The 13955-nt window shown below is 38.6% G+C and overlaps 1 protein-coding gene across 1 annotated transcript; it reads left to right on the plus strand.

The window, feature by feature from the left end:
* Positions 1 to 1658: 1658 nt before the first annotated feature.
* On the plus strand, positions 1659 to 13878 carry Bap55 (Brahma associated protein 55kD). The gene is made up of 7 exons (XM_088265923.1): positions 1659 to 1988; positions 4062 to 4201; positions 4531 to 4690; positions 5990 to 6174; positions 7510 to 7608; positions 9473 to 9860; positions 11658 to 13878. The coding sequence occupies exons 1-7, from the start codon at positions 1781 to 1783 to the stop codon at positions 11759 to 11761; spliced, it is 1284 nt and encodes a 427-aa protein (XP_088122049.1). The 5' UTR covers positions 1659 to 1780; the 3' UTR covers positions 11762 to 13878.
* The last annotated feature ends 77 nt before the right edge of the window (positions 13879 to 13955 follow it).

Raw genomic sequence — 13955 nt, forward strand, 5'->3', positions numbered from 1 at the left:
ACGAGCATAATCCGTTCCAGAATCTTCCTCGTCAAGCGAAACACTCGCTATGCGAAACATTTTTGTCGTGAAAAAGGCCCTTTCGTTATGTTAAATTTCACTCGTTAAGGGAGCAACTTTTCCACTTTTTTTGCTAATTATGCGAATTAATCGTTGTGAGAGGTTCCCTATGTAATACATAATGCAATATGTGTTCGAGACTAAACTTCAAAGTATTTTCTAATCTCGCTGATTTCTTAAAGGACATTCTTCTTGTTCATTCATCTTGGACATTCATCCGCATCTAATGGTGCATAGGGTACTGCATCGTATTGACGCTGTGTTATCTTGATCGTTAATTGCATGAAGGCAAGGTGAATAGTCTTGCGCTTGAAGGGCATTAGGAGTGTACTATTTACAAAAGCTTGTACGAATACAAGTATGCAATATCGAGTGCCCTAGCGGTAGCAGCTTTTCTCCTTGTCTTTTCCCATAGTACCTATTCCTCCACCATTTCCTTTCCCATTTAGCAGTAGTTGCCTTCATCCTGAACTGCTTCACTCACGTCATCTGCATCCCAATTCATGCACGTAAGAGTATTCCACTCTTATTTCGAGCTAACGCCGCTTCGCTTCGATGCTGTGCCCTATGCACCACTTGGGTGATAGGGACCAGAGGATTTTATGATATATTTACTGCAGAATAAAAAAAACTCAAAAAAGTCCAATATTCTAATTGGAAAATGTTTTATGGAAAATTCTTATTAAATCGTCAGAACAACAGTCTAGCGACTGCAGTTGTAGCCAAAGATTATATACTAGTTGTTGTTTTTTTATACTGCCAAATAAATAATTAAAAAAAAACTCGAGGTAAAATAACTGTGAACAGACGTACCTTTGTACACAAACACGTGTATATTTTACGAACGCTTTATATTTTATTGTATTATTATTTCTTAGTGTACTTATAAACGTGTGACAGCTAGTCGCTCGACTGTCGTGTGCTCAAATAAAGGTGCCGTACGTCTAAAATGATCAATTTAGGATTTTCTCTCCCTCCGCCGATGAAAACGTAAAATATTATTATCTAGTCGTATCCAGATAGTTGAGGAATAAATTATTTCTAGTGTCGTTAAATTCATTCGTTAGAATAATATTTGAATTTTAAAAGTTATTGTTACGAACGAGTTCAAATGATTAGCAATTGATAATAAAAACAAATAAAAGAGAATATTAGATCGTCGTAAAAAAATATTTCAGAGCGAAGAATTGAAAAAATAATAAATGAAAAAAAATTGCACGCTAACAAAATTTGTTTGCCGGCATAGCTACCCGGTAACCTAACCTAACATAAGGGTTTTTGTCAAAGGCCCTTTTCTTATTCGATTAATGTTTTCATGCGGCATGTATGGGGTGTCAAAAATTCTATAAATAAATATTTATATTTTTTTGGCATTTATTTTTGCTAATTATAAAAGTACCCAAGTAACTTATACGAAGACGGGCTGCTCAACGTATGACGAGCTGAAGAGAGTATCGGAAAATAGACCAGAATGGCGAAGATGTCATTTGTTTCTGTAGACCGATCAACAGATTGAGACCTAAGGAGATTAAAGTAGGTACTTAAAAAATAGACAATATATGTTTACTATTTTGTCTATGGCAGCGTCTAATTCTCGACCATAGACAAACGTCATCTGTCAAAGATACAATACCTAGAGTCCCGCGTCCTGATGCCGTTCTCCGGCGCTGTCCTAACGAAGTAAATACGCAACTTTAGCGCTTTCAGTGCCGATCTCGCGATGAGCGGTCCCAACGGGATGCTGTACGGCGGGGACGAGATAGGCGCGCTGGTGTTCGACCCGGGACACCACACGCTGCGGGTCGGTTACGCGCAGGAGGACACCCCGAAGGCCGAGATCCCGGCCGTGGTGGGCGTGGGGCCCGAGGCGGCCTCCGTGCTGCCCGACCCCGAGCAGAAGGCGCCCGACGGAAACATCACGCAGGCCGGTGAGTGCCACACCAATGTCGCGAACAACGTAACCTCAAAAATGGGAACTGCACTCAGCTTTTAGATTCTAAAGTTAAGAATGTATTATTATCGCTGCCCAGTATGCTCCGACGCGATGTCTGCCGCCATAAAACCATCTCGAGAAAAGAGCATATCGCTCACTCCTTTCAACATCGTCACATAACCAAAATCAGGAGATTGTTTTTAAGGTTTAAAAATATAATAACATTTATAAAAAACAAATATCAAGCCACTAATTGAACTTTTTACTGTGCAACAGATCTTTTTAAGTAAAACCTGAATGTTTTTCCTCCATTTGAAAAATATTTAGTTTATATAAAAAAATAATTAAACAATACTTTTTCTTCAAAATGTTAAAACAACGCTTTCTGCCCTGTAGTGGGTAAATATTATGTTAAAAATCTGCCGCTTTGCTGGGATATAGTACATTTTCTGGGCGTTCTGAAAACATGCACAACTGAAAATTGATGATTTTTGATATATGACGTTGTTGAAAGGAGTGAGCAATATGTAAAACCGTTCGCTCACAAAGGTTATAGAGTGTTTTCTCCGTTCCATCAAATTTTGAATTACTTCTCTTCAGAGAATGTTCACATCATGTGGCTGTAAATCAGCCACGCGTTGCTGTGACTCAGTCTGGTTAATTAGAAAAGAAAGAACACAGAAAGCACACATTTTGTATATGTTCAATTTTACAATGCTTGTGAAGCAACAAAAATATTGAGTCTATGAAACAACAATTGAATTGAACACATTTAAAATGTCAAAAAGCACTCTGTTGGTTATGAGCAATGTTAAGAATTCGTTAATTGTTGTTACATTCAACAGATGGCTCTGTTATTGCAGGAAAAAAAAATGTATTTAAAAAAAAATGTATACTGTCATCTGTTATATCGCTCACTCCTTTCAAGAACGTCATAAATCAAAAAACTTGATTTTGCAGGAGAATGTTTTTAAAGTTTAAAAATATAACACAATGTATTAAAAATAAATATCAAGCCACTTATTGAACTTTTTACTGTGCAACAATTCTTTTGAGGTAAAACCTGAAGGATTTTTCTCCATTTGAAAAATATTTAGTATATTTAAAAAAATAATTAAACCATACCTTTTCTTCAAAATGCAAAAACAACATTTTCTGCTCTGTAGCGGGTAAATATTAAGTTAAAAATATGTCTCTTTTGCTGGGATATAGTACATTTTCTGGGCATTCCGAAAACATGTATAACTGAAAATTGTCAATTTTTGATTTATGACGTTCTTGAAAGGAGTGAGCGATATGTTTATAAGCATATTTGAACGCAATGTTGTTTGGATATTTTCAAGGAATCAGTGAATAATTAAAGGAGATTAAGGATTTTGAATAAACAAGCATTTACATTTTCCAAAACACAAAGATCTTTTTGCGCTTTCTTTAAAGTTGCGCTTTGTTCCTCATGGCCATTAAAATATTGTTTGCGGCAAATGCTTAAAACCGTCTTTTCCATACTGTTGGTAGAGAGCGGGAGACGCTTGCGAGCGTTCTATTTGCTTACTTTAGGTAGAGCGCGAGAGACGCCCGCAAACATTGTACAGATGGGAATTGGGTGTTGCGGCTACTTGTGATTAGTATACTGAGGGTCGGGCGGCAGACTGCCAGAGTATAATTAGGGTCCTTTTCCATACTGTCGGTAGAGAGCGGGAGACGCTTGCGAGCGTTCTATTTGCTTACTTTAGGTAGAGCGCGAGAGACGCCCGCAAACATTGTACAGATGGGAATTGGGTGTTGCGGCTACTTGTGATTAGTATACTGAGGGTCGGGCGGCAGACTGCCAGAGTATAATTAGGGTCCTTTTCTATACTGTTGGTAGAGAGCGGGAGACGCTTGCGAGCGTTCTATTTGCTTACTTTAGATAGAGCGCGAGAGACGCCCGCAAACATTGTACAGATGGGACTTGGGTGTTGCGGCTACTTGTGATTAGTATACTGGGGGTCGGGCGGCAGGCTGTTGATGAACAGGACAACAATGTGTTGATATGTCCAGCATAGTTATACAGAGGTGTGGTTTGCAGGAAGCAGCATGCGGTACTACGTGGACACGACTTTCCTGAATGTGCCGCGGCCTGGGATGGAGGTGGTGTCCTACATGAAGGACGGCAGCGTGGACAACTGGGACCTGTTTGAGAAGGTTCTGGACTACTCCTACGCCAAGGTAGGAACTAGGAATCCTAGAACACTCACTCAGTTTATCTCTGTTGTCATTATATCAGCTTGTCTGAGAGTATGGATGCACTCCTATGTCTGTTCTGTTTATTTTTCAACGATATTTCTGTCTCATTACTTGTGTCCGACCCATCATGACTTATGGGATCTAATTAAAAATGCGCACATAATGTGTCGCCACAATCTCCTTAAAGCTTGACCGCCAAAATGCACTATTACATGAAGTGAACAATAAATGATAAGGAGAGTGGTTATATTACCACAGCACAAAGTTAATAGTGCTTTTAAAACCCTAAATGCGTGTGTGTGTGTGTGCAGGTGATCAAGTCGTCGAGCGAGTACCACCCGACGCTGTTCTCGGAGACGCCGTGGGCCTCGCGGCCGGCGCGCGAGCGGCTGGCGGAGCTCATGTTCGAGAAGTACAACGTGCCCGCCTTCTTCCTCGTCAAGAACGCCGTGCTCGCCGCCTTCGCCAACGGTCAGTCACCCCTTACTATACCTCCTCCTCCTCCTGTCTAGCACCACCCGACGCTGTAGTATGTGCTGTGTAAGTACAACGTGCTCGCCGCCTTTGCCAACTGTCAGTCACCCCTTACTATACCTCCTCCTCCTCCACCACCCTAATCCCCAATGCCCAAATCCCGCAGTAACAAAAAAAAGGTCACAAGGCCTTCACCAAGCAGAAGGAGAAAGGACTCAGAATTTTTATATTCCTCTGTAATATAATTACACATAAATGTTTTATAATGTAATTTTTTAATTTTTTAATTTTTTTTATTTATTTCTTAAGTTAGCTTATATTAAAACTAATATAAACTATTATATACATTTACATCATCTTTATATATTTACATTTCCTTACAGTAACTTAGACATTTATTTTAAATTCTTTCAGACACTTTTCATTCTTCATACATTCAGGCATCTCATCATACATTTTTAAACCCTTATACATCAAGCAATTTTGCAACTCAGCTCTTTTCAATAATGGTAGTCTTATTTTATCCTTTTGTCTAGTAGCATATTCGTGACAATTTTTGTTTAAGACAACTTTATCCTTAAAATATTTTGGTAATTTATTGTGAAAAAATTGATGTATAAATATCAACATATTAAATTTAAGTCTTCTTCTTACAGATAACCATTTTAGTTCATCTCTCATTTTTTTTACATTGCTATATTTATTTTTCTTAAGAACTATTCTCAATGTAATGTTATTCGTTTGCAGCGACAGATATAAACGATACACAATACACAAACGTTTTTCAGTGTGTGCGAGCGTGCCGTGCTACGCTTACACGCGTATTGTTATGATTTATATTTATACGTTTCCGTCGATCTCCTTTTAGTAGCGCGCAAGTCGTCCTTCAAGGTGGCCGTGCCGCTACTTGTGATGTATTTTTTTTCTCGTTTTCAGATACTTACCAGAACTATAATTGTTACATTTCAACTTCAGCTATGGTCGGTAAAAGCAACATTTAGGAATATTCACATTTTTCATGTTTTTAAATGATATTTTCATACAGTGTACAAAATACGTATCACCGTTGCATGTGGAAGTTCTTAGCACCGTAAGGGCGCTTGTGCACTACACGGAATTTTACTGTTCAGCAGTCCATTTTTTTAAAATAAAAGCGATTACGACAGTTTAGCGTGATCGAATTTACGCGCACCGTGATCAATCATCCCTTTTATCATGCTAACTGGACTGCCGGACGGTGTAGTGCTTGTGCGCTCTATAGGAAGGTTGACAACAAGGTGTGTGGTGACGTTGCAGGCAAGTCGACGGCGCTGGTGGTGGACTCGGGCGCCACGCACACGTCGGCCGTGCCGGTGCTGGACGGGTACGCGCTGGGCGCCGCGTCCGTGCGCAGCTCCCTGGGCGGGGACCACCTGGCGCAGCAGGCGCGCGCGCTGCTCAGCACGCTCGCCATCCCCCTCACGCCCGCCACGCACATACAGGTCTGCCACTATTTCTAATCATTCCAAGTTTGGAACACGTGTACATATATTATTTGGAAAAATAAAATGACTTTGTTTTTTGATCACATTTTTATTAAAATCCTACTAGTTTCGGCAACAACCTCTTGCCCTCTTCAGGATTTATTTTATAGCTACTTACTACTACTACTACTACTACCATCACGCCGTTTCCCCGCAGGGGTAGGCAGAGAGGATGGAACGCCACACTCTTCTGTCCTGACATACACTCCTCGCCTCCTTCACATCCATACATCTAGACATACATGCCCTCCGATTACGCAGACTTTTGACACCGCCAGATTTTAGGTTCTGATTGATCTGATCGTGCCAAGTCTTTTTCGGTCATCCACGTTCTGTTTTCCTTCTCACATTCTTCACATATATTTTCTTAGTCATTCTCTCGCTATCCATTCGCTCCACATGTCCATACCACCTACTTATATTATTACTTATTTTATAGCTACTTTCTTTTATTATACTAGTTGTTACAACAGGTTGTTGCCAAAACTAGTTGGTTTTTAGTAAAAATGTGAGTGGATAAAAAAACAGTCATTTTTTATTTCTTCAAGTAATATATTACAATGATCCACAAAGTTGATGCTTATACATATGTACATATTTCACACAGTGTTCGTATTTGGCAAGTCTTTATAATATCCCTTAAACATATATACGAAAAATATAATCTAGTTATATTTTACTTTTGTCGAAATATTATGGCCTACCGGGAACAGTCTTACTATTATCTCTTGCCACTTAAAGGGTTAATACGAATAACATTCTATTTATTCAATAACGTTTTAATCCATTTAATTTTTATATATCATTATCATCATCATCCTATTATATTATTATTATCCATGTCCTTATAAGCGCCCTTCAGTTAGTATTTTATGAAAATGGCGCCATAAAAATGATCCAAATTACTATTATTTTTATTATTCGTTTGAAAATGCCATAACTAGGCGAAACAATTGTAACAATATGAATTTTTATGTGTTTTTTAGTAATAAAATACAACTCAGTAGACTCCGAAAATCTGTTTGATAAAAATTAATACATAAAATGGAGTTGGAATTCTACCATCATTAAACGCCAAATCAATAAATAAAATAGGTTAAATAGGGAGAACCAACCGCGTGCCGGCACCCAACATGATTTCTGGCCTATTCTTCGTACTATCCACACCCGGGGAAATAATCCGCAATAGAAATAGCCTTTGAGATCACACAGCCTAATAAGAATTAGCTTCAAGGAAGTGCACAAAATTGGATTATGTAGTATTATATGTTCAGTTTGCTGATTGAATTCCAGACTAAAGAGCAAGTGCGGGAGAAGGAGAAGGCCCGCTTCACGATGCGCCCCATGCCCGCCGGACTCACGGCCTCCTGGCAGGAGTACATGACCAGACAGGTGACACTCCTATATAATGCATATCGCTCACTCCTTTCGAGAACGTCACAAATCAAAAAACTTTTTTTTCAGGAGAACGTTTTTAAAGTTTAAAAATATAATACAACGTATTAAAAATTAATTTGGAGCCACTTATAGAACTTTTTACTGTGCAACACATCTTTTTAGGTAAAACCTGAAGGTTTTTCTCCATTTGAAAAATATTTAGTATATTTAAAAAAATAATTAAACAATACATTTTCTTCAAAATGCAAAAACAACACTTTCTGCCCTGTAGCGGGTAAATATTAAGTTAAAAATATGTCGTTTTTGGTTGGGATATAGTACATTTTCTGTGCATTCCGAAAACAGGCACAACTGAAAATTGTCAATTTTTTATTTATGACGTTCTTGAAAGGAGTGAGCGATATTACATATTATATTTCCTATACTAAATGACAAAATAATAGTGACACACTTTAACACATCGCTTGCGGAAAACGCTTGAAAGCGTCTTTTCTATACTGTTGGTAGAGAGTGGGAGACGCTTGCGAGCGTTCTATTTGCTTACTTTAGGTAGAGCGCGAGAGACGCCTGCAAACATTGTACAGATGGGAATTGGGTGTTGCGGCTACTTGTGATTAGTATACTGAGGGTCGGGCGGCAGACTGCCAGAGTATAATTAGGGTCTGGGTTGATGGACAAAACCTCCCGACAACAATGTGTTAATAAAACATTTCTTTGACCCTGGTGCAGAGGTCACTGCACCAGATCTATGCAGCGTTCACTCGATGCAAGTTGGTCAGTCCGGTGTTAATTGTGGGGTCCAGGACTAATGTGTAAAGGCAACTAGCCGTAACTCAAGTTGCGGCTGTTTGGCTTAACACGGCTTAAAGCATTCTTATAACTGGCCTCTATCATATACAATTACAGATTTTTCTCTATCTCTTTCCTTTACCGAGATACTCATTATCCTAATAGCCGCAAAATTGGATTAATTTGATATATGTGTTGGCAAAAAGCGTCATTTTAAGTTAACTATAAATTCGTTTATCTCATAACTACTATTTTTAACTTGTGGCTATTTGCCTTTGCACATTAGAGGAGTGGTATATATTTGATGAGATATAAACAATGCAGACAAATGTGCGGAGAAACAATGTATGATCGATGTTCAAATGGTGAATTAAGGATAGAATGCAAGGCTGAGATGAGCGCTATGGATAGAATTAAGACAGTTGTGTTGAGGTAGTTTAGACATGTGGAATGAATGAGTGAAGAAAGACAAATTTATGGGGAGAATGTAGTTTTTTTCATTTTTTTTAAAAATATTTATTTCACAGATACATAAATTTTTTTTACTATATGTATTACGGCTCTTTAGGCATGGCCTGTGTTGAACCAAAATACTAACACGTTAATTCAATTCATTATTATTATTATTATTATTTTTTAATTATTAGATTATATACATTACATACAATAACAATTTACAGTATAAAGGTTTTACAATAAAATAATTACACCTGGACTTCAATTAATTCACTTTCTACCTTGTCCCCTCCAACGAGAAGCAACCATCGACGGACACTGTTCTTAAAGACACGATCACTACTGGAATTCTCAATGGTTTCGGGCAGCAAATTAAATATCTTTGGTGCAAGGAATGAAAAGTTTTTTGCGCAAAATTTGTTTGCACAGATGGGCCAGCATAGTTTATATTTAATGCAGCCCGGTTTATATTTAGTTAGACAATGCGAGTGAAGGATATGACTATCTTTTTCTTATCAGCCATCTGTCCGCTGCCGGATGCAGGCCTCTTCCAATGCTTTTTGGACGCATTTTGCCGGCTATGTGGGTTAGAAGTAAAATGAAGGTTGTGCAGGTGCTGAACGACTTCACGAGCACGGTGGTGCAGGTGTCGGAGGCGCCGTACGAGGAGCGCGTGGCGGGCGGGTCGCCGGCGCTGCACTACGAGCTGCCGTGCGGCTACCACCAGGACTTCGGGCCGGAGCGCTTCCGGCTGGCGGAGACGCTGTTCGAGCACCAGATGATGGGCGCCTCGCAGCTGGTGCAGACGGCGGTGGGCATGTGCGACATGGACATGCGGCCCGCCATGTGGGGCTCCGTGGTGGTCACGGGCGGCGGCACGCTGGCCGGCGGCTGGGCGGAGCGCCTGGCGCGCGACCTCGCCTCGCGCACGCCCTCCTCCGTGCGCCTCAAGACCATCGCCGCCAACGGCAGCGCCGAGCGCCGCTTCGGCGCCTGGATCGGTGAGCCCCTTCCCACACAATGTTTTGCCTTTATTTTCTTTTATTTAACCTTTTAACTGCCGTCAGGTACACGTATGGCGGTACACAGCACGACGCGAATTTTACGACAAAAATAAAACCTTTTAAACATATCATTATTGAAAGTGTAATAACGTTTATTTATAAAACTTACCAAATAAATGAAGAGTGCGCCAGTCGTGCAGTCATTTATCCATAATCATAAAATTAATTGTTCGTGGTGCAGGGTTGTCACAAAATTTGTCACAAATTATATGTCAAAATGTTTATGTTAGTTTAATATCAAAAGTATACACACATACACACTATGATTTAAAAAAATTAAAAATCATCAGAATCGACACTAAAATCACTGTCATCAGATTCGGCAGTGACGGCAACTCGGGGATTATTGGACAACCCTGAGCGCCATTAGTTGTTCCGATGACAAAGCTCTCTTTAATTTACGTTTAAAGTGGTAAAAACAAATTCTGTTATGTAGTATGTAAGTATGCAAAGATATTCTCAATAGATGTCACTGTGCGTTCAATATATTTGTACATTTTAAATAATCGATTATCTTTAGTAAAAGCCCATTTAAAACGGCGCGCCTTAAAATGTAATTTTTGTATGAGCGGCGCTCCGTTCACTAAAATTTATGCACTTTAAGACGCTTTTGGCAGTTAACCGGTTAAGTTGCTTTTTGTTTTTGTTTTTTTTTTTAAACGAGAAAAAATGGACTTTCATAATTTTTTTGTAAACATTCCAAATTTTAGAGACGGTTCTTTCTAGCATAATAATTATATGGCCTCTAAACTTGCTCAAAGGCGCTATTTAGACCACAATTCAATAATATACTCAGTTGTTAGATTAGGGCTCTCTCTCCGTTGCTGGAATGATATGTGGACTTTTACTTTTTTAATATTGCACAAAAAATCCATTAAATACAAATCTATTCTGTTGACTGTATTCTATCAAAATCTTAATTAAAGTTGCGACAGAATGTGACCACTCCTGTGTTCGCACTAAAACGTAACAATTTCACAAGGTACAATTCCTGATTACTTAAAATCACTTATAATGGAAATGTAACATTTTGGTGAGGACCTCCACATATATTATTACGGGGTCGGGTATCAGTAATAATAACTCCTAAGGATGCAATCGGTTTATTTTATCAGCAATCAGTTTCCTTTGTATCAATATCATAAGGGTTGGGTCTAATAACAAAAACACTATTTATTGATTTGGCGTTTAATTTGTAGAACTCCATTTTAATTTATGTATTAATTTTAAATCAAACACAGATTTTTTGAGTCTACTAAGTTGTATTTCACTAACAAAAACGCATAAAATTTTTTTATTGTGACAATTGTTTCGCCTTGTTAGGGCATTATCAAACGAATGTACGAATTAAAGAAATAAAAAAAAGGAAAAAAAGAAGTTGAAGAAGCGTGGTTTTTATGAACGATAGAGTAAAAGGGCGTTTTATCCTTTCTGCTTACCCTTACGGAAACAGTTGGGATGGTGTACGAGACGTCTTCTGTCCGTACAAGACTGTAAAAACTGATAATGTTAGGGCATTATCAAAGGAATGTTCGATAATGCCCTAACAAGGCGAAACAATTCACACAATATAATTTTTTTATCCGTTTTTGTTACTTAGTAGACTCAAAAAATCTGTTTGTTTTAAAATGAGTACATAAAATAACAAGAACATTCCCCGCGTACCTAGCAAGTGCACGGGGTCATAGTTGTTAGAATTATTGCGCTGTAACATATTGTCGTATTGTTTTGCAGGCGGGTCGATTCTGGCTTCCATCGGATCCTTCCAGCAGATGTGGATCTCCTCGCAGGAGTACGACGAGGCGGGCAAGGGGCAGGTGGAGAGGAAGTGTCCCTAGTAGCCCTCCACCCGCGCACAGACCAACGGCAGGCGTTGCGAATGTGCATGCGAGCACCATTCATTTTTGTGAACGCATGTCTCGTAAAAGAAAAACACTCGTTTTTTTACCACTCGAGTTTATTTTATTATGACAAGCTATACTTCCATCTTCAGGTGTATATATAAACTGTTTATATTTAGACCTGAAGATGGAAGCGTAGCTTCCGAAACTAGTGGTCATAATAAAATAAACTCAAGTGGTAAAAAAGCAAGTATTTTTTTTTTACTATTTCACCATGTCTTACCACAAAGTGAATGCCGAAACAAAAAATAAAATAATATGTGTCTTATTCATTTTTGTGAATACGTACCATGGTTCATTTGAATATCTGTTGTGAAGGATTGTCTTATTGCGAATGGTTGCTAGTTGATGTGACCAAATTTGTGTAATTGTGAATGGTTGCCAGTTGTGACTGTGTAATTGCGAATGGTTGCCAGTTGTGTGTGTGTAATTGCAAATGGTTGCCAATGGTGACTGTGTGTAATTGCGAATGGTTGCCAGTTGTGTGTGTGTAATTGCAAATGGTTGCCAATGGTGACTGTGTGTAATTGCGAATGGTTGCCAATTGTGACTGTGTAATTGCGAATGGTTGCCAATTGTGACTGTAATTGCGAATGGTTGCCAGTTGTGACTGTGTGTAATTGCGAATGGTTGCCAGTTGTGAGTGGTGTGTTATTGTGAGTTAATGCATCACCATCCTTTTTCTTCTCTTTATTGTCAAACAGACCGACATTCTGACAGCAAAATATTTTTGCTGAAACAAACTATATTATTCTGTCCCCAATGCGCTGTTACCCGCGATTGTGATGAGAACTTTGGGACCGTTAATACTTTGTATTACTTCTAATCTAAGCTACCCAGTAACATGTTTTTTTTTCTTCATTTTGTAAAAAAATACACAACCTTTTTCTATGAGTTGATAATATGGTAATATTAAATCTAGTATAAAATGTGTATTAGGCTTATTTCATGGAAGTATTAATAAGTATATGTATATGTATAGGTAATAATAGGTCAAATCAAAATATACAAATCCTAACACCTTAGCGACCGGTCCCGCGTTATGGCGGGTTTTAATGTAATAATGAGCCGCTTAGGTAGCTTGTCCGCTACCCGGAATTCGACCGTCCAGCAGTCCGGTTTTGAAAAATAAAAGCGATTACGACAGTTTAGCGTGATGGAATTATGCGCAGCGTGTTCACGCACTGATCCGAAGAAAGATTGACAAAAGCACAAGCCAATCATCGTTTTATCACACTAACTGAAGTGCCGGACGGTAAAATTCCGTATAGTGCACAAACGCCCTTAGGCTCACAGAAATAGTATGAAATTGAAATATTTGTGTAAATAATAAAAACACAAATTAAATTAAATTAAAAAAATAGTAGTTTCTTTAAACTCAATGGACATCTATTGAGTAAATGGAGACATTTGTTTACTCGAAAATAAATTCACGCTACTTAAAAAGGTTTGTGCCACGGCTACAAGTTGATTTTATGAACGTTTGTATGTATATCATTTCTAAAATTTTACCTGGATTGGCCCATTTCAAATCTTATCTCCGAGTGTCTGTGATCATTTTTATCCAACCGAATTGGTTTGGATATTTTTCAGAAGATCATATTGAGAGAAGTGACAGACAGTGAAGTGGAAAGTGGTTCTGAATAATTGGAAAAGCTATAAGAGGTCCTCGGGTTATACAAATGGTTTTGAGTGATTCTGAAGATGATTCTGCCGAGGACGTTGATGACATGGACTGGTCAGACACTGACGCTCCACAAAACAGAGCTTTGTGGAGCGTCAGTGTGTCAGTGTGGGGAAAACTCTGAAAATGTGGATAGTTTTGCCTCTATGTTTATTACAGATGAATTTTTGGACAAAATTGCCATGGGTGCGGTTGTAGGCGTATATCTTATACATTCACATGCGGTCGTTAAGGTGTTAGTATAAGCCGTAATTCAAAATGATGCCTCAAGAGAGATACTAATATTGAGATTGTCTAATTGGTTTATGCGAATTATAATGTATTTCTTTGAAATGTATAAAAAGCTGAAATATATACTTATTTAAGAAAATTTGTTGTTTTCATTTGATCACTGAGAAGTTGGGTTTATGCGACGTTATATGACGTTAAAAGGAGTGAGCGATGTGT

The sequence above is a fragment of the Brachycentrus maculatus genome, unplaced genomic scaffold (genome assembly GCF_059751285.1).
Source record: "Brachycentrus maculatus isolate JH-2025_06_01 unplaced genomic scaffold, ASM5975128v1 h1tg000259l, whole genome shotgun sequence".
Lineage (NCBI taxonomy): Eukaryota > Metazoa > Arthropoda > Insecta > Trichoptera > Brachycentridae > Brachycentrus > Brachycentrus maculatus.

Excerpts from the sequence above, each read along its gene's own strand:
- Bap55 (XM_088265923.1), top strand. The coding sequence starts at position 1,781 with ATGAGCGGTCCCAACGGGATGCTGTACGGCGGGGACGAGATAGGCGCG. Across the intron at positions 1,989-4,061 it reads CGGAAACATCACGCAGGCCG|GAAGCAGCATGCGGTACTAC; the intron begins GTGAGTGCCACA and ends TGTGGTTTGCAG. Across the intron at positions 6,175-7,509 it reads CGCCCGCCACGCACATACAG|ACTAAAGAGCAAGTGCGGGA; the intron begins GTCTGCCACTAT and ends ATTGAATTCCAG.